The following is a 27,522-nucleotide window of genomic DNA, read 5'->3' as shown; positions in this document are numbered from 1 at the left end:
CAGACACCAGTTGGATCCGAACCCACAACCTCCCGATTTTGCATCGGTTGCTCTACCAATTGAGCTATGGTGGCCTAGGCCATCTTTGTTCTGTTGAAAAGGATCTAAGCTACAGGTCTGTTACCACTACCATCACACTGTAGAGTGCGTTTAAGTTGCCCGTTGAGGGTCAAGTCAATGAATATTGAATCTTCATGACCACATTGTAATCGATAATGACTTTCAACCTATTAGGTCGTGTTATGTACATTTAGTATATGTTGAAGAGATGTTAAGTACAAAAATGGCCAATCAGACAGCAGTGGGATCCGAACCCACAACCTCCCGATTTTGCGTCGGTTGCTCTACCAATTGAGCTATAGTGGCCTAGGCCATCTTTAAAAGGATCTAAGCTACAGGTCTGGTACTACTACCATCACACTGTAGAGTGCATTTAAGTTGCCCATTGAGGGTCAAGTCAATGAATATTGAATTTTCACGACCGCATTGTAATCGATACCGACTTTCGACCTATTAGGTCATGTTACGTACATTTAGTGCGTGTTGAAGAGATGTTAAGTACAGAACAAAAATGGCCAACCAGACACCAGTGGGATCTGAACCCATAACCTCTCGATTTCGCGTCAGTTGCTCTACCAATTGAGCTATGGTGGCCTAGGCCATCTTTGTTCTTTTGGAAAGGATCTAAGCTACAGTTCTGGTACTGCTACCATCACAGTGGGGTCAGTGGGTAGGGTCTGACACATCCCACTCTGATGAGTCTAGTGTCAAACCTAAGACAAAACGCTGGTTAATAGAGCAAACGCCTGAAAAGCTTTACATCTGATCTGTTTTGACATTTTTGACATGCTCTATTGGTGAAAAACATTCAATTCCCTCCATGGGAATTTAGAATTTTCTAAGTGGTATGTTCCGAGCTGTCAGTGGAGAGATGGCATGGGAGGATATCAGTAGACGAATAAGTTTGGATGGTGTCTTTAAAAGCAGGAAAGATCACAGTATGAAGATAAAGTTGGAATTCAAGAGGACAAATTGGGGCAAATATTCGTTTATAGGAAGGGGAGTTAGGGATTGGAATAACTTACCAAGGGAGCTGTTCAATAAATTTCCAATTTCTTTGCAATCATTTAAGAAAAGGCTAGGAAAACAGATAGGGAATCTGCCACCTGGGCGCTGCCCTAAATGCAGATCAGTAGTTATTGACTGATTGATTGATTGATTGATTGATTGATTGATTGATTGATTGATTGATTGATTGATTGATTGATTGATTGATTGATTGATTGATAATTGGCGGTCCCTTCGAAGTTGTTATAACTGGTTTTGACTTTGTTTCTAAAAATAAAATATCATTGTCCAAAACTCACATAGTTTTGGTTGCTACTTTCGGTGTTTCTCTGTTAAGGTGATATACATTATGGATTGCAGGAAAGTGGACGTGTCGGCAGTGTGAGTGTGTGTTTCCCAGTCGCTCCAAATTAGACTTACACCAGCAAGACCATCATTCGGCGGACGGCAACATGCAGCTGGGTCACTGCCATCTGTGTGGATTGAAGTTCCTCTCTATCTACGCCAAGAGGAGGCACCGATGTATAAGCCGACGCAGGAAGTGCCGTCACTGTGGTCGTTTCCTGCTCGCTCCAGTGGTGGACATAATCCACCGGCACGAGCGCTACTGCTACGAGGTGAAGACTCTAGCGCAGGGCAGGCCAGCACTCTGCCCCGAGTGCGGAGCCAGGTTCTCCCAGTTGGTGTTATACCGTCTGCATGTGTACAAACATACACATCCACACACCTGTAATCAGTGTCATCGTAGTTTCCGTTCTGAAAATGAGAAATGTAAGTTTCGAATGATGCTGGTCAATTTGTAGTTTTTTAATGAAAGGTTAGCGTAAAAGGTTGTTCTGCACATGACTTATAAGTAATTATAACCCGTATGAGTTCCTTTTCTCCTTCTGTTTTTTTCCTGTGGCCTGTATCCAGTATTTGGGAGATAGTGTGTTCGAACCCCATTGTCGGCAGCCCTGAGGATGGTTTTCCATGGTTTCCCATTTTCACACCAGGCAAATGCTAGGGCTGTACCTTAAAATAAGTCCACAGCCATTTCCTTCCCACTTCTAGCTCTTTCCTGTCCGATCATCGCCGTAAGACTTCTCTGTGTCGGTGCGACGTAAAGCAACTTGCAAAAAAAATATTCTTCTTTTCCTGTGTTCCAAATCTTTTTCCCCACATCATCGTCACCATCATCACCCCACACATCCAGGTGTGCTGGTCACATATGGCATCAGCTACACAGAGACCTGCACCAGGCCTCTCCGGAGACACCACATGACATCAAATCACCACCTCTCTTCATCTTAATATTGTCTGGCTCCATGTGTCTCAAATGGTTAGCGTACTGGTCCTTGGCCAAAGAGTTCCCAGGTTCGATTCCTGTCCGGATCAGGAATTTTAACCTTAAATGGTTAATTTCTCGGGGTTTGGGAGTGGGTTTTTGTGTCTTTAGGATTCATCATAGACTTGCATGTCGCCTATAGGCAGCTGTTAGAAAGACCTATACCAGGCCTCTCCGGAGGCCATACAACATAGGTATTTATTTATTTATTTATTTACTTACTTACTTACTTACTTACTTACTTACTTACTTACTTACTTACTTACTTACTTACTTACTTACTTACTTACTTACTTACTTACTAACTTACTTACTTACTTACTTACTTACTTACTCACTCACTCACTCACTCACTCACTCACTCAAAGGGTTTTCAGATTTTTGTCAGCCCGCTACTTCTTCATTCTCTTGGTTCTTAACATTCTTCCTTCCCATTGTCTGTTTTGTTTGTGAATTTCTTGATTTTGTCTGCTTTAAAGAATCTTCTAATGTAATTTATAGTTCCCTTATATCTTCCTTGATTTCTGTAATCCATCTAATGTTGCTCTTACTTTTCCAAAAAGATTTCTATTATTCTCCTGATGATTATGATTTCTGGTGTCCTGAGTAATGTCCAAAGAATGTGATTCGTTTTTTTCTGATTGTACTTTTTTTTAAAGACGTTTATGGCCATTAAGAGACCACACTAAGCAACATTTACACATATTTAGAAGCTTTCTTTGCAGCCCAGTATCGTTGCATGGTCTCTCTGGCTGCCTGTCTCCTTTCCACTGTCCACCTGCTGTTTTTCTTCATGAAAACCCTTGAAGTTATTGATCTGCTGTCGGTACTTGGTTCTCGTAATAATGTCTTCACAATTTAGTCCAATTTTTTTCACATCCTTCCTGATCTCCATGAACCACTTATCATGTGCGTTAGGTCTACTATTGAGTAAAACTGTTCCTAGTCAACCGCCTGTCTTCCATTCTAAATAATTGGCCATAGGACATGAGTCGTCGCTTCTTGATGGATTCCATCAGTCGTTCGGTTTTCTGATAAAGTTCCTCTTATCCTTGGAACCTGTATTGTTCAGTCATGATCTTTGGGCCCATTATCTTTCAAAGGATCTTCCTCTCAAACTTCTCAGCTTCTCTCAGACCAGCCTTTCCAGTAACTCAGTGGCATTCACTTCCATAGAGACATTCGGGTTTAATTACCGTGTTGTTGTTGTTATTATCATCATCATCATCATCATCATCATCATCTTTATAGTTTTGTCTTTTCACTTAACCTGTGTTCATCTGATTTCCTTTTTGTCTCCTTACAAAGCTGATAATCAGAAAGAAGCTCATCGAGAGCTGAGAAGAAATATATCGAACAATTGAAATTCATGAAGAGAGAGAGAGAGAGAGCCTATCTGCTGTGTGTGAAGATGTGAAGATTGATTGTCATTGTCCCCTCTTTCTGTTACTCTCTCTTCCTGCTCTTACCTGTCATTGGTTTAATCTATTATATATTACTTTTAATGTTCCTATTTTTCAAAATATGACTTGACCTGTCATTGCATTTATTTTAATATATGTTTAATTTGTGAGCTCATAGCCGAAGCTTTAACGTGCCAGGATATCCTGGACGGTAGCATTTTTTAAGTGTGATAATTTTTGTGGAATTTTGCTCTTTCACCTGTAAAATAATCGCATAATTTAAAGTCTTTCCAATATTATAGGATTTTAACCATACAACTAAATTACTTTGAGGTAATTATGGGTAACTTTTTATCTCCATTAGAACCAGTTCTGTTCATCGTACCTCATAGTGTTCACAATGACATGTTTCATGGAGCCTGTTGTATCTCAGAAAGCAGTTGTGGGTGGCTCAAGAGATAAGGCTCTCCGAATGTGGGTGGCGGTTCACCTGCCTCGTGATACCAGCTGTTCAAAAAGTTTGTTTCTAATGTTTAGTAATCCAAAAGGCTAGATCCCTTCAAAATTTATTGGACTAGGCAAATAAATGCAGCCAGATTTTGGGCTGATAGTTTAATTTGTTTACTTTGTCCTAATTTTTATGTATTATGCTACTGATTACAGAATATAAACTTCATTTTATCCGTATTGATTGTTGAACTCTCATATTAATACCAAAACTGTATTTATTATTCTCCTCAGTAAGTACTTTAATATCGTCTTCTAAGATGAGTGTTAGTTAGACATGTTTCAGTTTGCTACGAGTAGAGATGTTTCAACTCGCTACGAGTCATCTGCAGTAAAACACCTTGAATTAAAATTACATTAAGATTAAAATTATGGAATATACATTGAAATATTGCTTAATGTTCATGATAAATTAAAATGGAAGTTACAAATGGACATGTTATCTTGTGTGTTCCGGTTTGCAGTGCTGCGAGGCCCAGCCTCTTGTCCATGAGTAAAAATTCTATTATGTTCTGCCCATATGTCTGTATAATAGGTCGGAAGTCTCAATTACAGATGATGTGGCTGGTATTTCTCCTCCAGACATTCGGCGAGAAGTGTTTGCAAGGCAAGAGAGGTCGAAGGTGGATCTCTCAAGCAACCACCCGTTATTTGGACATCGACCTCCACCCAGAAGACTGAAGTCCAGGAAAAGTTTTCCTCAATGTCTCCAAGGCTCTGGATAAACCAGCAAGAACAGCACGTTGTGATATGTGGCGAGCAAATATGGAGCATCTTTCTGATTGGATGGTGCCTTCTGAATCTCACCCTCTGGTCATCATTTGGAAGGGACAACCTGGAAGGCACTGAATTGTTTGAGGAGTGGAGTAGGTAAATCCAAGGATAACCTAAAAAAATCGGGTTATCTGAAAGATCAGTCAGACTTCTGCGATTGTGGGAAGCAACAAACTACCCAACACCTGTATGACTGTCAGTCCTGCCCTGTTCGTTGTACACTTCAAGACTTGATTCAAGCCACTGAAGAGGGAATTTCTGTTGCCCATTTCTGGGCAGACATTGTGTGAAACATGTTTTGTGAAATGTATTTTGTTTTATTTGTATATAATACCTTGTTTATATTTTTTAAGTTTCTCAACACTCTGACACGAAATAAATAAATAAATAAATAAATAAATAAATAAATCTGTAATGGAATTAAAAGTTACTTAGAAATAAATGTAATTAAGAAGCTAGATGTCTCAGCTAACTGTGTTAACTTACGTTCTGTTGCCCATTTGACTGTCATGCGTTCGCTTATTGCAGAGTTTCCCTCTCAACTGCCGTGTTCTTACAGGTGAGGTGCGGGTAGTGCTATTGGAAGGGGGTAGTGTGGAGGGGGAGGGCGTGACTTGCGGGAGTGCGGGGGAATTTCCAGTATGTTTCTTTTTTTCATTTATTTCATACAAATTACCTCCGAGTTCTTATATTGGTCGATATTAATGTATAATATATGTTCTCTTAAACAATGTATATTCCATATTTTTAATCTTAATGTAATTTTTTCCAAGGGGTTTTACTGAAGATGACTCGTAGCAAGTTGAAACATGTCTTAACTCTCATCTTACAAGATGTATTGACTTAGGAGGTTAATAAATACTGTTTTGGTATTAATGTAATGCTACTGACATGAATAAAGAAAGATGCTACTGTCACCCTAGCCAGTCAGTTTGACATGCATTGTATGTAAGCTTTGGGAAAGCATTCTTTCTGGTTATATTAGACATGTATGCGAAATTAATAACTGGTTTGACAGAAGGCAGTTTGGGTTTAGGAAAGGTTATTCCACTGAAGCTCAGCTTGTAGGATTTCAGCAAGATATAGCAGATATCCTGGATTCAGGAGGCCAAATGGACTTTATTGCGATTGACCTATCTAAGGCATTTGATAGGGTAGACCATGGAAGACTACTGGCAAAAATGTGTGCTATTGGACTAGAAAAAAGAGTGACTGAATGGGTGGCTATATTTCTAGAAAATAGAACTCAGAAATTAGAGTAGGTGAAACTTTATCTGACCCGGTAATAATTAAGAGGGGAATTCCTGAAGGCAGTATTATTGGACCTTTATGTTTTCTTATATATATCAATGATATATGTAAAGAAGTGGAATCAGAGATAAGGCTGTTTGCAGATGATGTTATTTTGTACAGAGTAATAAATAAGTTACAAGATTGTGAGTGGCTGCAGGGTGACCTCGATAGTGTTGTGAGATGGACGGTGGGCAATGGTATGATGATAAACGGGGTTAAAAGTCAGGTTGTGAGTTTCACAAATAGGAAAAGTCCTCTCAGTTTTAATTACTGCATTGATGGGGTGAAAGTTCCTTTTGGGGATCATTGTAAGTACCTAGGTGTTAATATAAGAAAAGACCTTCATTGGGGTAATCACATAAATATGATTGTTAGTAAAGGGTACAGATCTCTGCACATGATTATGAGGGTATTTAGGGGTTGTAGTAAGGTTGTAAAGGAGAGGGCGTATAAGTCTCTGGTAAGACCCCAACTAGAGTATGGTTCCAGTGTATGGGACCCTCACCAGGATTACTTGATTCAAGAACTGGAAAAAATCCAAAGAAAAGCAGCTCGATTTGTTCTGGGTGATTTCCGACAAAAGAGTAGCGTTACAAAAATGTTGCAAAGTTTGGGCTGGGAAGACTTGGGAGAAAGGAGACGAGCTGCTCGATTAAGCGGTATGTTCCGAGCTGTCAGGGGAGAGATGGCGTGGGAGGACGTCAGTAGACGAATAAGTTTGAGCGGTGTCTTTAAAAGTAGGAAAGATCACAATATGAAGATAAAGTTGGAATTCAAGAGGACAAATTGGGGCAAATATTCATTTATAGGAAGGGGAGTTAGGGATTGGAATAACTTACCAAGCGAGATGTTCAATAAATTTCCAATTTCTTTGAAATCATTTAAGAAAAGGCTAGGAAAACAACAGATAGGAAATCGGCCACCTGGGCGACTGCCCTAAATGCAGATCAGTAGTGATTGGTTGGTTGGTTGGTTGATTGATTGATTGATTGATTGATTGATTGATTGATTGATTGATTGATTGATTGATTGATTGATTGATTGATTGATTGATTGATTGAAAGATGCTACTGTCACCCTAGGCAGAAATCGAACCCAGGGACCCCTTGGACCAAAAGCTAGTGCGACATCACCCGGCCAAGGTGGTGGGTAAGCAGCCACTGGCCAAACTAATATTTCTTGTCAACCTGTGATAAACCATTGATCTTATCCCAACTGACTATTGTATCTTGTGTTCCAGCTGTTCACACTTGCGACGACAAGAAATTAAACAGCTGTCTCAAGTGTCCTTCCTCCTTCGTGACGTTACGCCAGCTTGAAAGACATAACGTATCTCATGGTATACCTGAATTCCACTGTTTCGAGTGTGGGCACAGTTTTCACGAAGAGGTATGTCTATAGATGAGTACAGTATGCTATGCAGAATTTCATTTATTTAACCTGTAGCACAAGTCACCGTAGTTGTTATTTTGTATTTGTACATATTATAAAAGGAAGTCCCTGAGATTGTGCAGGCCATTCTCAAGAACCACCTAATTGATTTATTTGAGTGTGTTTCTCACCATTGTATACAGTATTTATCAAGGAAGATTTCTGTTTGCAAAGAAAAAAAAAGGTGAGCCGAACAGTAGCAATTTTTGTGAAGAAATTCAAAGAAACAACAACTATCTGAGCATTTTCTTTGTTTACATTGCCTAAATATTAACAGTAGACCCCAGATATGTGTTGAAAAATTGTTGAGCATAAAGGATTCTACAAAAGTCTGGGACCTATCTGTATAATTTAGCCCTCCATAAGCATTTTTATGTTGTAGTTTACAGTAAAAACTTAACCTTAAAAGTAACAACCATATTTTGAGATTAATGAAATGGTGATGACGATGATGTCATCCATTCATTCGAGTCCAACCTTTGGCGATTCTATGAACTGGAGCTCCCCAAATTGTTTTTCGTCCACACTGCCTCCTTTAAATGTCGCAGGGTAAGGGTAGCATCTGTTTAAATTGTGTCTATCCAATGTGCCGTCTGGCAGCTAGGTCTTCTTATTCCACTGATCATTCCAAGCATGGTGGCTTTTTCCAAGGAACCTGATCACATAACATGGCCACATGCCCATGCCTCTACATACTATATTCTCTCATTTTTTCAGTGATAGATGATTCATCAAGTGGATATTGAATAAAATAGACCAGCACTGATCGCTCTGTCTGCAAACACTTCTGAGATTGTAAAAAAGGAATCTTCTGCTGTATAAGCAGGGGCTGAATCTTGTTGAAACCAACTACGCGATTTTTCTTCTTCCGTTAACTGATGGAAGAATGGCGTCAAATGTCATCTTGGTACCTCCCAGCATTTACTGTCGTCTCGGAAAAAAAAAATAGGCCCAATTATTTATCTTGCACTAACAGCACACCAAACATCAATCTTCTTATCAAAATGAGGGACTTCATAAACACTATTAGGATTTTCTGCACACCAATAGCACACAACCATTAAGATGAAACCAGGCCTCATGCGAAAAGAACATAAGCTGTCGGTCAAACAGACGATTCTTCAATGATGCAAGCTACCACTCACAATATCTCACTCTTATGGCTGGAACAGCAAGTTTTAAACATTGGGCCCTTTTAAACCTGTACGGTTTGACATGTAACAGCTTTGTAGCTCTGTATGCAGAAGAAACTGAATCCCCTACTTGTGCTAATTTTGTGAGTGATTTATTCGGTGACCATTCATGTTTCGCACCAATATCATCTAGCTTTCCCTCTGTTAAAACTGTTCATGTGCGTGCATGTTTTTTATTGACCACTGAACCAGTTGTTCCAAATTTATTTACAGTTACTTGAATCTGTACTCGTGAAGGTGGCACTTCACCAAGAAATTTCTGAACATATGCATCGCGTACCCGTCGAGCCAACATGTAATTAAAATAAATTTTACATACAAAAATACAGTGCGGTGTTGCAATGATAACTGTCTCACCATGTTAACAGCTTAGATTCAGGCTGGCGACTGATGCTTGCCAGGTCGAATGAACACATACAGGCTGCTTGCAAGGTCAAGAACTATGCGCGCGCCTCCCATACTGCAGCTGCCGTAGTGCAGAGTACAAACACCATGCGTTCAGTCTGGGTTTATATGTGAGAATACATTCATGGTATCTTCTGCCTGTTGTAAAAGGCGAGGGGCTCTCAAATTGGGAGTGTGGGTTGGCGACCACAGGTCCTCTAGCTTAATTGGCATTCTTTCCACTTTCTTCTTTCAGATTCCTCACCTTCATCTCTCCTATCCGACCTCTCTTGGTCAAATCTTTTTTTTTTTTACCGTGACACGTAATTAGGTTAGCATGTCCTAGGAAGTTCATCATTTTCATGCCCTTTGTGATTCTTCTCTTTCTTTCGCCAATACCTTCATTTTTTGAAGCATTAGACCTCTTCCATTTTCATTTCGAAATAGTGTTAAGAGAGGATGATTGCCCACTTGTACTTCATCTATAAGCAATAATCACCACCACCATCTCCTGTGTGTGTCATGTATGCACGATATATGGCACTAATGCTGACTGCATAGTTCTTGTAGTATTGCTCTTTTGGCTTCTGTTATTTATGCCTTCTGTGTTGACAGATATAATAATTAACTGTGGCTCTGAAAGGTGCTCTTAGGCAGATGTTTCTGGAGTGAGAGGATCATTAAAGCAGGGTATTGAGTTGGCTGCAAAGCTGTTTAACACAGAGGATCAAGTCCATGATATGCACTTCATGTTCGATTTCTACAAATAAGACCACGTTGTCTTACTAAAATTTTAAATGAGTTCCCCTTCTCCGTACAACTGCGTAGTTTTACGCTTCATCAATCTTGTACACTTCCAATTTTATTATAAGTTTGCGCAAACCAAAGCAGTGACATTACTTATTTACAAGTGGAGCCCAATACAAATACAGATACGAGAAGACAAATGCTTTTGTGTTTGAGTTATATGCTTTTAAATAAGTATTATAAGGGCTTTATAAGTCGTGTGATAATAATTTTTATTATTTACACTTGTTCAAGTGGTCATTTTTTACAACTCTTTTAGGTGATGTCATCTTCATGTCTGCTGTTTTATTGACATTTTGAAGAAAATACTGTTCACAAGAATTTTTAAGAACTTAACTCAAGTAGCCTAATGCTTTTTAGTGATATTAATCTTTTTTCAAACAGTTAAAGATGCCTGATAAGAGGGCAAAACATGTCCTGTTTTATCAATTGTAATATGTACAGTGAAACCTCGTTCATAAGTTTCTCATTAACATGTTTCCCCGCTTAGCACACTGTAAATTCGAAGTCCTGATTCTCATCATATTAAATCTATATAAAAATACCCCACTTATGATGTCACTAATTTTCGCTATTACTGCATAGTACAATCACATTTTTCTTAGCCGCGAAAATTATATATATCATCCCTTGTGAAACAAACGTGATTTCCAACTTGTGTAAGAGCCGTCACCACAGTTGCGTAAATACGGAAAAAGGCCTTAAATTCCTGAACTTCACAGGATAAATTGCACGTTTGGGAAGCAAGCCGTTAGCCTCAGGAATGTTCAGTTTTTCTTGCCGGTCAGCAACAAGATTGCTGAATAACACAGTGAGTCTATTTAAGGTTGTATTTCACATTCCATTCAGAAGTTAGATATGTGTTTTGTGGTACAGTGAAGGGTAGCGAATATTTGTTTCATGATAGCCTAATTATTGATACGAAAAGGTCGTTAAATTCCTTACTAATGAAGACAAAATTAAAGTCTGTCAGCAAGTCGACTGGCATCCACATCTGTAAGCACGCAGCTCATCTTCCAGTTTCGACTCGATCACTCGAGTCGGTCTTGGTCGGTCAAAGTTTTGTTCGATTCAGAATGGCGGTCAAATTCATTCTGTTGCAGTCGCACATGGCCCTGTATAACCTCCAATTCATTGTCTAAGTGTGTGACCAGAAAAATAATGTTTAATAACCAACTGGTCTGAAATAAAAGGCTTCTACTAACATTTGTTTTAGAAAGAGTGTGATCTGCAATAATACTTTGATATTTTTATGGGCCCAGTTCAGATGTTTTCATATTGGTCTGTTTGGTGTTTTTAACACTTTTCAGTGCACTATTGTTGTTTTATAAGCTCCAGCGAAATAAGTTTTCATATTTGTTCTCTCGTATTTTTCACGCCTTTTAATACTCTCTTCCTATAGAGACTTCACTGTACCCGTGGATATACGATGTAAAATTTCCTTATGTCTGATAAAATTGTATCTAATTTCCATATCCCTGTTGTATAGTTTTTATTCATGTATTCAGTAGTACGTTTTCTCGCATAACACTTTTTTTTTTCCCCTTATCTCCGCAGAAACGTCTTAATGGGGTTTTACTATGTAATTTTTGTAATTATAAGGTAGACCTATTTAAAAAAGAAAAATTTATTTCATCTCCATTGAAAGTGAAAGGATCAGCTGTCAGATTTTTCATTCTCCGACATTGCCCAGGATACTCTCGATTGTGTTTCTTATTGTGAATACTAGTCGCCGCAGTATTTGGGGAGGCTCCTTTCGCTGCGAGTAAGGAAAGACAGAAATTGGAGCAGGAAAGAACCCACCCCCTGCATGGGTAAAAACCACACCTACAACGACTGAAGTCAAGGAAGAGTCTACTTCGATCATTAGAAGTACTTAGATCCACTGTTGAAAACGCCAGGTTGCAACTCATCATCATCATCATCATCTTGAATTCCTTCCAGCAAGCTGGTATGATGTTTATGAATGATGTGCCTCCATTTATTACAGTCTTGGTATGTTCCTTTCCTCTCTAGAACATCCCATGTTTCTCCTCTCTTCTCTAGGTCTTCTCTTATCTGATCTGACCCCCTTTTTTCTAGGGCGTCCAGTTGGTCTTCATCCCAGAACAATCTTTTCTGGTACTTCCTTGGTGTTTGAGTCTCCTTCATCTGCTTAATATGTCCTAGCCACTTCAGCTTTGCAACACTTGGCGTTTCTTTCATGGTCAGGTTGACCTGCAGGTCTCTTCGAATCTGATCATTCCTAATTCTGTCCTTCCTTGTTTTTTGTACAGTTGATCTAAGGAACTTTATTTCAACAGCTTGCAATTGACTTACTTGTCTTTTATGTATGACGTAACTCTCCAGACTGTACATCACGATGGGCAGGAGATAAGTATTAAACAGGGTCTGTTTAGGCCTCTGAGGAACTCCCTTGTCCCATACTATGTTCTGTACTTGATAGAAGAAGTTGGATCCTTTTTGCACCCTGTTCAACAGTTTGTTCTTGCCACTTGCATCATTTGACATTGTACTCCCCAGATATTTGAAGGTATTCACACAATCAGTCTTCTCTCCCTCAAGGCTGAGGTTACAAGGTGTATTTGTCCTACTAACTTCCATTACCACTGTTTAGCTCTTGCTCTCAGTTAACTTTTATTCTTTAAACTTGGTGTTCTAAAGATCCAGTCTCTCTCCCCAAATGGCAACATCATCAGCAAAAACAAATGCATTAAGATCGATCTTATCTATTGCTTTGAGTTCCTTTATAATAATATTCATGAGTGAAATGAAGAGCAACGGGGAAAGATAACTCCCTTGTTGAACACCTCCTCTGTTTTAAACCACTGAGATCTTCCATCTCCTACTTGCACACTACTTTCACAACCATCATACATATGAACTTTTTAAATTAGTGTTTATGGGATGTTATGTTTTTCTAAATATTCCCATATTTTTTCTCTCTCCACCCTGTCATATGCTTTTTCCAAATCCAAAAACACTATTATCAAGTCCTTCCTCTTTTTCCCAAATTTTTCCATTAGCTGCCTGAGTGAAAAAATTAGGTCTGTGGTTCCTCTGTTTCTCCTAAATCATGTTGTTCCTCTCGAAATTGATCTTCCGCTATTTCTTTCAGTCTGTGTTCTACAGTCTTCTTCTCCATTAGGCAATCTGACAAAAGTGTGATGCCTCTATAATGGATGCACTTCCTTCTGCTTCCTTTTTTAAACAATGGTATTATAATTCCTTTTTTCCAGTCAGCTGGCAACTTGTTCTCTTTCCATGTAACTCCCAGTGTTCGATGTAGCCACTTTATTCCAGGGATTCCAGCTGCCTTAATTATGTCTACTGTTAGTTCATCTGCTCCCGCTGACTTTCCACTTTTTATTTTCTTCAGGGCATTTTCTGTCTCTTTCTAAGTAATTGGAGGTTGTTCCTTCTGTATTTCATCGGTGACTTTGGGCTTACTTGTTCTTGTTCACACTCCCCACTCAATAATTTTTCTAAAATAACTCCTCTCTGATTCCTACCATGTCTCTGATAATGATCCCGTCCTCTGTTTCAATAACATTAATTTCTTCCCTATTTGAGGTTTTACTTTTCATTAACCCGTATAACACTTTGTGATTTCTTTTACTACTGCTTCTTTCTTCTTCATCCATTCCCTTTTCCAGATTCTCTCTGGGTAAGGTAGTGTACTAAAGCCCTCCACCTTACTCGATCTTTCCACCACTCCTCTTCTAGTACTTCATTGCTATCGACTCCTCTATTTGCAATACAGTCCACAACAGAGCTCTTCCATCTCATTCTAGGCGGTCTCCCAGGCCTCTTTGCAGTCTCTGTATCCATGAATGTTCTCTTTGGTATTCTCTCTCCTGGCATTGTCATCATGTGTCCAGACCATTTTAGCTTTGCCTATATCAATCTCTTCTTGAATTTTACACACTCCCACGCTTCTCCTTATTTCTTCATTTCGTATTCTATCTCATCTTATCTTTCCCGGTATGCTCCTAGAGAACTACATTTCAGCTGCTTGTATTTTACTTTGGTTCTGCGTACTCAACGTCCAGGCTGCTGAAGCACAGATCAGTTTAGGTTTATTATAGGACAAGTATAAAACCTTCTTGCACTTCATTGGCACATCTTTGTTCCATACAATGTCTCTCACACACTGGTAGAAACTTGCAGACTGCTGTATTCTTAAATCAATTTCTCCATCCAAATTTCCATCTTGTGACATCATGCTGCCTAAATATTTAAAATTTTCCACTACTTCAAGAGTTTAATTTCCTATTTTTATCACTCCCCTGGATTTTCTGTTACCTCTCATCATGATCAAAGTATTGCTTTTCGCAGTACTAATCCACATTCCAAAATTTCTCATCTCCTTATTCCATAAATCAATTTGTATCGTACTTCCTCTTCATTATCTCCCCAAACTACAGTGTCGCCTATCCTTGACTCTCTTCTTCAGTTCTTTGGGTGACCAGTTCCCAGCTCTTATCCTTTTCTTCTTTCACTACTCCTTTTATCTGGAGTTTCTTTTTCCTATACTCCTATTCCAGTCTTCTTATTTTTTTATTGTCCTTTGGCACAATTCCTTGAGCCTGATTATGTTTCTCAACATCTTTGTTTTGTTTTTTGTTGCTATATTTCTTTCTTTAATTGCATCCTGTACTCCTTGACTTTACCTTTCATTTTACCACATACCTCTATACAATCCACTCTTCATCAACACTACCTGTCTCATATTTTGGCAGTTTAATCATTATCAAATTTTGAAAATCCCTTTTGATATCTTCATTTTTCAGTTTCCTCACTCCTCATTTCCTTAGTACACCTCTTCAGTGATGGTTAGGTCATCTATGACAGCTGTTGGCATAACTGTGGAGGATCAAACCAGCGTTTTGGCTGAATACCCAACATACAACATCTTTGGCAATCTCTTTACTCCAGGCGTAGCTTTAACTGAGCAATTTAGATCCACTTTTTCTTCAATTAATTTATCAGTTATAACATAATCAATAACTGTCTTTGATTTCCCATCCCAGCCATGTCTGGTAATCTTAAGGCTAACCCCTTTTTTTGAAGAATGTATTTTTTATGAAAAGATTGTTTCTTACACACAAATTTAGAATATGTTCTCTCTCTCTCTACATTTCTTGTTCCATACCCAAAAGGGCCTGTCACCAACTTGTACTCAGATCTGTTGGCCTCAACTTGGGCATTCAGATCCCCAGTTATCATAACACTGTCTTCTCGTATTTGATCTTCCAAATCATTCAGGAACTCTGTTTTCTCATCATCGCTGCATCCTTGCTGAGGGGCATACACTTGGACAATTGTAAAACTATTCTTCCCTAAGTTTTTTTTTTGCTTTACGTCGCACCGAATTCCCTATGTTTACTGTGGCTTTCATTATTCTGTCATTTACAAAGGTAACATTTGTGACATGTGTGATATCTTTGTGAAGTACCAAACCTACTCCATTTCTGTGTTTACTTTTTTTAATTTGTCCCTTTCCATTTTGTCTTGCTCAATCCCAGTATGTGAATTTTCCTTCTTTCTATCATATTCACAATCTCTTCACTGTTGCCTCTCGAGAGTTATCACGTTTAGAGTTCCTATTCTCAGTTTATGTTTGTATTTTAGTCCAGTCCGAGTATTCTGTCTTTCATTGATATTACTTCCTGTATTCCTAGGATTATCTTCAAACTCTGGAGAGTTGTCATTCGTTCCAAGGGTACATGGAGTTTGGCCTAAATTTGGTTTATTCTTCCATCTGAGACTCATTCTTAGATTGAAAGCAACACATAATAACACACTTCTGCTGACCTGTTAAGCCTAATGCATTAAAGGATTTTCTTTCAGGGTTTACTCCCTTAGTCTTTGAGGATCCCTCCTCTTCCCACAAGGCAGTGGGTTCCTTCTGTACTATCCCCAGATGAATGTGTTGCCTCCTCCGCCAGTTCAGCTGTATTAAAAACTTTCATTTTATGCCTTTACTGCCGTTAAGGTCTTCACACATATCCCTGTGCACGGGGCTCATGTTATACCCCATGGGATGGGTCCCCACTAAAACTTGACCGCTACAGTATTTCATCTACAGTACCGTTGCCTACCCCCGTGGCATGGACGCACCTGGCAGAATTTATCCATGTAGACACAAGATCATCTCTGACATCTCGTGGACCAGGTTAAGGAGGCTGTCTGATGCTAGCTCCAAGGCAGCGATGGAAGGCTAGTATCTCCCTCCGTCCTAGATGGAAACGAATTTCTGAATCTTTACTCTCTGGTCATGACAAGGATTGGCTAACTTGAAAGTCCCTGAATAGGCTGGGATCAGGTGTGAGCAGATCAAGGATTCATTTGGCAAGATGGGTCTACATTGAAGACAGTGGTATTCAGTGTGATTGTGGAGAAGACCAATCTGTCAACTGTGTCCAACTTCCTGCACAGAAGATGACCTTTACTGGGCCACAGAAAATGCACAGGAAGTGGCCAGGTTTTGGTCAGAAATTATATAAACTGTTTTAAATGTATGTTTCTGTTACGAGAATATACATACTGTACTTACTGCCACCATCATCACTGTACCATAAGGATCATTTTTAAATTACAGGAGAATCTGAGCAACCACCTCTGCCAGGAGCCCGCCATGTTTCCCATATTGCAGGATGAAGCAGATAGGAAAAGACGTGTACCCATGGTGGGCCCACGGAGAGTGAGGAAGAAGAAGAAAGAGGAGACTGATGACAGCACGGAGGCTCCTGCCAAGCCTCAGGGTCCACTGGTGTGTGAAGTGTGCGGAGAGGTGTACAAGACTCCATACAGCCTGCGTTCCCACATGCTGCTCCATGGTTAGTACAGTCGCAGACAAAGAGAAACTTGCTCACCGAGTGGGTTGGCTACACAGATGTTGGCTTGCATTTGGGAGATAGTGGGGTCAAACCCCACTGTTTCTGACACGAGAATATACATACATACATACTGTACTTACTATCACCATCATCACTGTACAATAAGGACCATTTTTAAATTAGATGGTAGTTTCCCATGTTTTCTATTTTCCACCAGGCAAATGCTAGGGCGTTATCACATTCGCTTCCATCACAATCCTAGCCCTTTCCTATCCCATCAGTGCCATAAAACTTGTCTGTTTCAGGGTGACATGCAACAAATAGAAAAGAATCTTTCTCAGGTCTACCAGGCGAGTTGGCCGTGTGGTTATGGGCGCGCACCTGTGAGCTTGCATTTGGGAGATAGTGGGTTCGAACCCTGCTGTCAGCAGCCCTGAAGATGGTTTTCTGTGGTTTTCCATTTTCACACCTGCAAATGCTGGGGCTGTACCTTAATTAGGGCCATGGCTGCTTTCTTCCCACTCCTAGCCCTTTCCTACCCCGTCATCGTCATAAGACCTATCTGTGTCAGTGTGACTTAAAACCAGTTGTTAAAAAAAAAATTCACATATCCGTAATATAGAGATCTCTGGTTGTTTTTATACTCTCTATCCCGTCTCTCCCCCTCCTCCGTGCCTCGGTAAAGATACGTATATACCGAGCTCGATAGGTGCAGTCGCTTAAGTGCGGCCAGTATCCAGTAATTTGGGAGATAGTGGCATCAAGAAATTTTAAACAACATCACAATTATTTTATTCATTTGTTAATTTTAACATTCTGATCATATTTATTGTAACTTATGTATAAGGTTTTTACTTGTATGTCATTCCACTACCATCCATCCTCATGTTCATCCATATTAATTTAGTTTATGTCTTTTACTTGCAATTCCGGCTTGGCTGATGTTGGTCCGGGATATGGACCGAAACTAGTACCTGACACTATCATATTGTGATGTTTTGTTAAACGTTGTATGATTTTAAGTATTGAGAAGGTGGAGCAATAAATCTTGTATTCATTTTAAGTTAAGTCTTAACTCAATACGGAACCCAACCATGAAGTTTATTACTTTAAAAGGGAGATAGTGGGTTCGAGCCCCACTGTCGGCAGCCCTGAAGATGGTTTTCCGTGGTTTCCCATTTTCATACCAAGCAAATGCCGGGGCTGTGCCTTAATTAAGGCTACGGCTGCTTCCTTCCAATTCCTAGGACTTTCCTATCCCATCGTCGCCATCAGTCATATCTGTGTCGGTGCGATGTAAAGCAAAAAAAAAAGATACATATGGAGTGAAGGAATACACCATCAGCATAGAATGGAAATATACTTCTACCACTTTTGTCTAACAAGTATATCTTTTAACCCTGCAATGCCATGCATGACAACATATTTGTCACACAAATTATTAGGTGTTATGGAAACATTTCTCTTACTAGATTCATAAGCAGCATCAGCATCTGATGGATTTCATAAACCATACATACATACATACATACATACATACATACATACATACATACATACATACATACATACATACATACATCTTCATTATAAACTGTTATGCCTTTCAGCATTCATTCTGCAAGCCTTTGTGAATTTACAAAATTCTGCCACAATCCTCTATTTGGAACTAGCGTCAGGAAGGGCATCCGGTCATAAAAACCCGCCACAACAGATTCATCTCACCTCATACAAAAAGTTACACCACACTGGAGTGGGACATTGATGATGATGATGATGATGACTGCGGAGGTCCTACAGCTTCATCAGTTGAGTTCATTCCTAACTAGCCTTTATCTTATCATTTTGAGTACCCTCATGTCATTGTTCCCACCTGTTAGTACCAGCGATCATTCTCGCTACTTTCATGTCTGTTACTTCGAACTTATGAATAAGATATCCGGTGTTAAGATAGTTTTTTCCCAGAGCTGATTTCTTTCTTGCAGAACACTTTTGATCGCAACTGTGAACTCACTGCTCTAACTTTGCTGCACCTTGATGCAGTTTCACTTATAATACTACCATCCTGAATATTTATCTGCTTGTTCCAGTTTTGTATTTGTGACCTTACATTCAGTTCTCTTAGGTTTCTTACCTACTGACATCACTTTATTCTTAGAAAGGCTAATTTTCAAACAATACTATTGCACCTATTTTCAAGTTGTAAGATATTAGACTGCAGGCTTTCTGCACAATCTGCCATTAAGACCAAGTCATCAGCATAGGCCAGACTGCTTACTATATTTCCACCTAACTGAATCCCTTCCTGGCACTTTATACCTTTCGGCAGATGATCCATGTAAACTATGAACAACAAAGGTGAAAAATTACTGCCTTGCCTAACCCCTATAAATACCTTGAACCAAGAACTCATTCTACTGTCAATTCTTGCTGCTGCCCAATTGTCAACATAAAGGTCTTTGATTGATTTGAATTATCTACCATTAATCCCACATTCCCTCTGTATGGTGGACATCTTTTCCCTCGGTACTCTGACATATGCCTTCTTTAGATTTACAAAACTGAAACATAACCGTCTATTCTTTTTGTTACATTTTTCATTTACCTGGCGCATACTGAAAATCTGATCCTCACTGCCTCTCTGCGGTCTGAAACCACACTGGTTTACATCCAACTTACTCTCAATATCATTTAATTAGTAAAACTGTTATGTTAATGGTGTAAGAAATTAATATTTTATAGTAAAAAAGATAATATTAAAAGCCTTATTTTAACTCTTAATACTTGTATAGGTCATGAGAGAAAACTCCTGGAGGCCAATTATGCTGCCCCTCAACCATCAGCTAATAAGAAGAAGATAAAATAGCCTACTTTAGGCACTTGAAACTTGATTTTTTGGTTTTTTCCCTTACCTAAAATTCTGAGATCTAGTTATGGCTGCCCTTCATACCACTCCAAGATGCAGTGGTAAAATGATGGCGGAGACAAAACTTACACGATTCTGTTTTGAGAACACCTCAGTTGCAGCTCAAATAGTCACCGAGTACTTGGTGACCACCCTGGGTTGGATGTACAATATTATTCCAAGTTCCAGTTATAATAAATAATATTAATTTTTTGTGTCCTCAGGTGAACGACGTTTTAAGTGCTCCCTGTGTGGGAAGAAGTTCCACCGAAAGGATGTTCTTCAAGAGCACTTATACGTACATCAAAATCCACAGGTAAGATTTCTGCTTTGTAATATGGACCCTTTAAAGGTAAAGGTAAAGGTAGCTTTGTTGGGCTGCAGGTGGGATCTATTAGTCCTGCTGCCACCACCTGGGTGGGGGGCCGTAGAATAACATTCCTTCCACTTGTGCCAAGCTCCTCACTTTCATCTGGCCTATCCGCCTTTCCTTGGTCAACTCATGTTCCTTTCCGACCCTCACAGCGTTAGGTTTTTGAGGCCTGCGCAGTCTTCCATTTTTATGTCTTTCATGGCCATTGATTTTCTTTTGCCGATACCTCCATCTTTCGAAGTGTCAGAACTCTTCCATTTTCGACAAAAACAGTCACCACTGATCTGCATTTAGGGCAGTCGCCCAGGTGGCAGATTCCCTATTTGTTGTTTTCTTAGCCTTTTCTTAAATGATTGCAAAGAATTTGGAAATTTATTGAACATTTCCCTTGATAAATTATTCCAGTCCCTAACTCCCCTTCCTAAAACAAATATTTGCTCCAATTTGTCCTCTTGAATTCCAACTTTATCTTCATATTGTGATCTTTCCTACTTTTAAAAACAGCACTCAAACTTATCCATCTACTAATGTTATTCCACGCCATCTCTCTACTGACAGTGTCGGCCTCCAGATCCCAAGATAGCGGGTTCAAACCCACCAGAAGTAGTCAGATATTTGAAGGGCGGAAGAAAGTCCATTCGACCCTCCATGTCGTATGATGCCGGCATGTAAAAGATCTCTGGTGATACACTAGGTGTTTACCCAACAAAATTAATTAAATCTCGGCCTTAGACACCCAAGAGAGTTTTAGTTTACTCAATCTAGTACGTCTGGAGTAACACAGAATGTCGAAATTGACAAGCAGACAGCCAGATGGCATCAAATGGAAATGTCTGCACATGGTAGCTGAGGCCATACGATTATTATTATTATTATTATTATTATTATTATTATTATTATTATTATTATTATTATTATTATTATTATTATTATTATTATTATCGACAGCTCGGCACATACCACTTATGATGATGTTGATTCCCATAGGGAACCTGAAATATTTGTTCTGAATGAGTAAATTTATAATACCAGTATAGTTGGTCCATTATTGGACGTTATAAATTTTCCAGGTAACTCATTCCTGGTTGCCAGCGTTTCACCCCAGTGTGCTAAGTTGGGCTCATCAGTTGGTAAATAGCGCACCTACCAAGATGCATGGCTAGTGCATACCGTGGAGGCCACTGCGTAGGCTACTTGGAGCCACTGGCAGTGCCAATGCACTATGAGAGACTTTGTCTCATTTTCAAAATTTGATGCCTGCCTGGCCATCAGATGATGAAGATGTTGATTCCCTTAGGGAACCTGAATACACTGGCAGCCAGGAATGAGTTCGCTGGAAAATTTATAATGTCCAAAAACGGACCAACTATACTGGTATTACATGCCACTTAGTCGAGCAGCTCGTCTCCTTTCTCCCAAGTCTTCCCAGCCCAAACTTTGCAATATTTTTGCAATGCTACTCTTTTTGTTGAAAATCGCCCAGAACAAATTGAGCTGCTTTTCTTTGGATTTTTTCCAGTTCATGAATCAAGTAATCCTGGTGAGGGTCCCATACACTGAAACCATACTCTACTTTACATCCTTACTACAACTCCTAAATACCCTCATAACTATGTGCAGAGATCTGTACCCTTTATTTACAATGCTATTCATGTGATTACCCCAATGAAGATCTTTCCTTATATTAACACAGGTACTTACAGTGAACCCCATAAGGAAATTTCACCCCATCAACACAGTAATTTAAACTAAGAGGACTTTTCCTATTAGTAAAATTCACAACCTGATTTTTCCTTGTGATTAAGGCCATGGTCGCTTCCTTCTCACTGCTAGCTCTTTCCTGTCCTATCATCACCATAAGACCTATCTGTGTCGGTGCAACGTAAAGTAACTTGTGTACGTAATTAAATATTCTGTTAGTAAGTCTTTCACTGTCCATTCTTTGAATATGGCCATCAAATTTCAGTCGTCTATTTCTTATTTTCTCAGAATGCTGGTGTTAATCAGGGCTTTGGTAAGACCCCACTAGAGTGTGGTTCCAGAGTATAGGACCCTCACCAGGATTACTTGTTTCGAGAACTGGAAAAATACGAAGAAAAGCAGCTCGATTTGTTCTGGGTGATTTTGTCTGTTTTGGTGATTTCTTGAAGGTCTTTTTCAACATCAATTATCCAGTTATTCTTGACTTTTAGTGAAGAGGCATAATTAAATATCCTTTTAGTGCCGGTATTATAATGATGGTTTAAACTGAAGATTGAGTGAGTTAAACTGTAACTTGAGTTTAAACCAATGTTGAGTCTTATAATGGCCGGCCTAAGTTAAACTGAGGTGAAGGAGGAACATGGCGCCAACTGCTGCTGTTGTGTGAAACGCCTCTCCAGTAATCTCGTTAATTAGCAAGATTAACAGCCAACAAGTGCCATTTGTGACTTTCTCAGTGTAACTAAACTGTCATTGACCTGAAGCATCATTCAGTATGTCCGCGAAAGAAGCTATTCGTCGTGTAGCGTCTATTGAAGATGTTATGAAGGACTTCCAAGGCCGCCTGGAACACGTCGCAAGCTGCACCTGCCGCGCGGATGAGCTGCAGCGGCTAAAGGCTGAGTTCTCCCAGTTCCAAGAAAAGGTGTCTAGTGAGCTGAAAGACATAACAAAAAAACTGGAATTTACTGAACAGCGCCTTGAACAACAGGCCGAACTGCTTGATGAAGCTGAACAGTACAGTCGGCGGAACTGCTTAGTGCTGCATGGTATTCCAGAGGAGCCGGCAGAGAACGTTTACAATAAAGTTATCAACACGATGAAGGGCAAGTTAAATGTAGATATAACTATGTCTGATATAGATCGTTGCCATCGTTTAGGAGTGCTAAAACGAACCACAGCTCAGGTTGTTGCTACGGGTAAGCGCCCTATAATTATAAAGTTCGTGCGTTACCATGACCGGGACAGAGTTTGGAGGGCCAAGCGGCTGTTAAAAGGAACTGGCCTTCTACTGACTGAATCCCTGACAGGTATCAGAAAAACTATTCTAAACAGGGCACGTGATCACTTCGGACTCCGACGGGTGTGGACACAGGATGGCCGCATTGTTGTTTTGAAAGACAATGGACAGAAAATGTTTGTTAGCAGCATGGCACAATTAATAAGCCTTATGTGAGCGACGAGATTGACTAGGAAAAACAATGAGTGATATAATAGCGTATAATGTTTGTGTATGTGATAGTGTGTGTGAGAGTGATTGTGTAAATATTTCTGGAGGTGCTTATGAAACAACTAGGGTGAGTAGTTTGAATTTTTCTGTTGACAATGGCTAACGTAAATGAGTCAATTATTTATACCGAACAGCATGTCCGTGATGTCATTGACCCTATCCCTCTTCATTGTCGTCCGCCTTCACCCTTACCTTCCCCTTCACCAGCTGTGGCAGGAGACATTCTTAAGGAAATGTTAGCTCCCCACCAACAATATTTTCAGTGTTGTCATATCAATGCACAATCGCTTCTTTGTCACTTTGACGAAATACAGGCTCTATTTAGTAACAGTAACTTGCATTGTATTTGTGTAACAGAGACATGGTTACAGCAGTCACTCAAATCTGATCTCGTAAAGCTGAATAACATGACGTTACATCGCCTAGATCGTTTAAATCGTGTAGGGGGCGGTTGCGCTATATATTGCCGTAGCGGCTTAAAAAGTAAAATAATTATGACCTCAGATCCTAAGACTCCATTTCGACCTGAATTCATGTTTGTTGAACTCTTGGTTAATAATCAAAAACTACTGATCGGAGTGGTATACAAGGCGCCGGACATACAACATATATCTGACCTAGAAGTGGCATTATCGAAGTTAACTCCGCTGTACAAAAACATAATCATTCTTGGTGACTTCAATACTAATCTCCTAGTTACAAGTAACGAATCAACATACTTACAAAACCTATTCCATGGCATGGATTACAATATACTGACACTAGACGCGACTAACCATGTTCACAGAATAAACCACACGTCTCACACACTGATTGACCTTATTATAACAAACAATCCGCAGAAAGTGGTAAAACATGGACAGCTTGCTGTACCAGGTATTTCGACTCACGATCTCATATACTTATGTTACTCTCTCAAGGCACCAAAGTACAAAACCAGGTACATAATGCGAAGAGACTTCAAGCATTTTAATACTGAGATAATACGAAATGAAGCATATCAATTGCCGTGGAATGACATTCTACTGACTAATGACATTGATGATAAGGTTGACAGACTGAACTCTTTAATATTAGGACTGTATGACAAACACGCTCCGAAGAAGCAAATTCGAGTTTCTCACCCTTCGTCTCCTTGGCTAACAAATGAAATTAAGTCAGTCATGGCAAATCGTGATGCTTGGTATAGGCGATTTAGGCGAACTGAAAGCACTAGTGATTTCGAAAATTACCGTATTCTCCGAAATCAAGTTAAGAAATTAATTCGTAACAGCAAGTATAAATATATTCAAGAGATAACAAACAGACGAAATTCAGCACTAATATGGAAACATTTGCATCAGATGGGTATAGGTCGCAGCCTGACCATGCAGACACCCAGTATACCACTTGATGATCTAAATTCTCATTTTACGAAAGCAGCATACACTAATAATGATATTACTGACAATAATGACTATGATGCTAACTATCCTAATAATGATAATAATAATAATAATAATCATCATCATCATCAACCAGTTGATGACCTAACTGATGATGATATTAACGCCATAAATGCTCATTCCCGAGTAAATCAAGTAAAATTCACTTTCAAAAAAGTTGGGGCGAACGATGTGAAGCGTGTAATTTACTCCCTCAAGTCTGATGCTCCGGGTAATGACGACATACCATTATCTTTCATAAATTAATATTATTGGTGCCATATTACCTATTCTGACGCTTATATTTAATCATTGCCTTGTACAGGGAGTATTCCCAACTGTGTGGAAGCACGGTATCGTCATTCCTATTCCTAAGAAGAATTCTCCTAGTTTACCATCAGATTATCGCCCTATATCCATTCTCCCACCCCTTTCCAAAGTACTAGAACGCTTGGTACACGAACAAGTCCTCACTTACTTGACTATCTTCTCACTGCTTGACCCTTACCAATCTGGTTTCAAGAAAGGACACAGCACAACGACTGCCCTACTGAAAGTAACTGATGATATCCGACAGGCAATGGACACTCGACAAGTGACTGTACTGGTTCTACTTGATTTTTCTAGTGCTTTTGATACTGTTGTTCCTCAACTGCTACTTTCAAAATTGGATTCATTAAATGTCAGCAAGACGGCAATAAACTTTTTCAGTTCGTACCTCAAAAATCTCCGTCAGTATGTCAGAGTAAATAATAGCAGATCTGAGTGGCTTAACAAACCCCTCAGTGTCCCCCAAGGGTCTGTACTTGGACCATTGCTGTTTGCAATTTACTTACACGATGTTGCCAAATCGATCACACATTGCAAGTATCATCTTTATGCTGATGATCTGCAGATCTACTACCACTCAAGAACTGATAAAATTCAGAGTGCTGTAGAAAAAGTTAATGCTGATTTAAGTCTCATAAGTAATTTTGCATTGAGTAACAATCTCAAAATTAAGCCTCTTAAAACGCAAGCAATAATCATTGGTACTTCAAAAAACTTACACGTCTTAAAACAATACGAAATTCCTCCTGAAGCACTAAACAATACCATTATTCCATTTTGTGAAACAGTTATGAATCTTGGTGTGGCTATAAGCGAAACATTGAACTGGTCGCAACATGTGATGAAAGTGTGCCAAAAGGTATATCAAAGCCTGCATCCTCTGAAGCAGTTTAAAAATATATTTCCTCGGTCCTTGAAAATAAAGCTCATTCAATCACTCTTGTTTCCAATTCTCGAATACAGTGATACAGTTTTTATTGATATCAATAACGAGCAAAGCATGAGACTGCAACGTGCCCAAAATGCATGCATCAGGTATGCATTCGACATACAACCATACGCCCATGTATCCCCATTCTATACACAATTATCTTGGTTACGACTGAATGACAGATGTAGACTCCACGCAACTACTTTGGTGTATCAGGTGCTTTCTGAAAACACTCCTCCTTATCTATCCACCAGATTTCGCTACCTTAGTTCCCTGCACCTGTTCAATACCCGGTCAGGCTGTACGCTAGAAATTCCTGTGCATCGAACCGCAACCTACAACAGATCGTTCACTATCACCGCCACGAGCTGGTGGAATGAACTCCCCAATGACATCAGGGAAGCTAAATCTAAGACAAAATTTAAAATCCTTTGCCAGCGTCATCTTTTAAGCACTTCCAGTCTTTCTTGAGTGTGAATGGGATGCATGAATGAGAGTGAATATGGTTGTTTATTGCAATGTGTTCCTGTATATAATTTAGTTATACTTTACTCACCTTAGTTTAGTTAGTGATACTTTAGTTGCTTTAGTTATACTTTAGGTTGTAAAGATTTCATATGTTTAAATTTTATGTAAAATATACATTGTATATACATGAAGTGGTTAAGTGTAAGAAAGGGCCGGGAGCCCTAACTTCGCCACAATAAAGACGCTTTAATAATAATAATAATAATAATATACGATCTTGGTAGCAGTGACTTGCGAGAAAAGATGACTGTCGATAATGTTTTGTAGTGACTTGTGACTCGCAAGAAAAGATGGCTATTGATAATGTTTTGTTTACTTCTTGTAGGTAAAATGACGGATATAAGGTTTGTCGTAATTTTAGTTGTAAGGAAATAGAATTGCTTGTGCAATTAGTATAGAAATATTTATATAGTCCGTGAAACAGTGGCCTTATGCATTCCTCTGAAATCTCCCATTGTAATAAACATACTACGGGAGGCATAAAACCGTAATGCTATTAGTAGCGACTGAGGGGTTCTACAGCATGATTTCTGAAATAGAAGTAAGTTACTTTATTTTCTAAAATTTACTCTTTTGACATTCAAACAGTTCAAAAAGTCATTTTTACATTCTTACCTTTTCGTTGCATGTTTTATTCTAGCACCAATTTTCTGAAATAGGATTATGACACACTGTTTTGTAAGCCTGAACCTATCTATAAATGAAAGTGGCGTCCCCTTGCTCGGAAAACTCGTAGTGCCCGTGGTCGTTCAATAATTTGAACCACTTCTTCGTCATTGCTTAGTATTTCC

At 39.3% G+C, this 27,522-nt stretch overlaps 1 protein-coding gene across 1 annotated transcript in view; it reads left to right on the top strand.

The window, feature by feature from the left end:
* Nucleotides 1–27,522, top strand: part of LOC136885337 (uncharacterized) — a 157,869-nt gene that overhangs the window by 77,965 nt on the left and 52,382 nt on the right. Inside the window, exons 11-14 of the mRNA XM_068230284.1 lie at nucleotides 1,429–1,839; nucleotides 7,613–7,761; nucleotides 16,792–17,029; nucleotides 20,159–20,250. Coding sequence (XP_068086385.1) covers nucleotides 1,429–1,839; nucleotides 7,613–7,761; nucleotides 16,792–17,029; nucleotides 20,159–20,250 — 890 coding nt within the window. The remainder of the gene's footprint in view (nucleotides 1–1,428; nucleotides 1,840–7,612; nucleotides 7,762–16,791; nucleotides 17,030–20,158; nucleotides 20,251–27,522) is intronic.

Source organism: Anabrus simplex, chromosome 14, assembly GCF_040414725.1.
Source record: "Anabrus simplex isolate iqAnaSimp1 chromosome 14, ASM4041472v1, whole genome shotgun sequence".
Lineage (NCBI taxonomy): Eukaryota > Metazoa > Arthropoda > Insecta > Orthoptera > Tettigoniidae > Anabrus > Anabrus simplex.
Note: the sequence above shows the minus strand (reverse complement) of the source record. Positions and strands in the feature narration are given on the sequence as shown.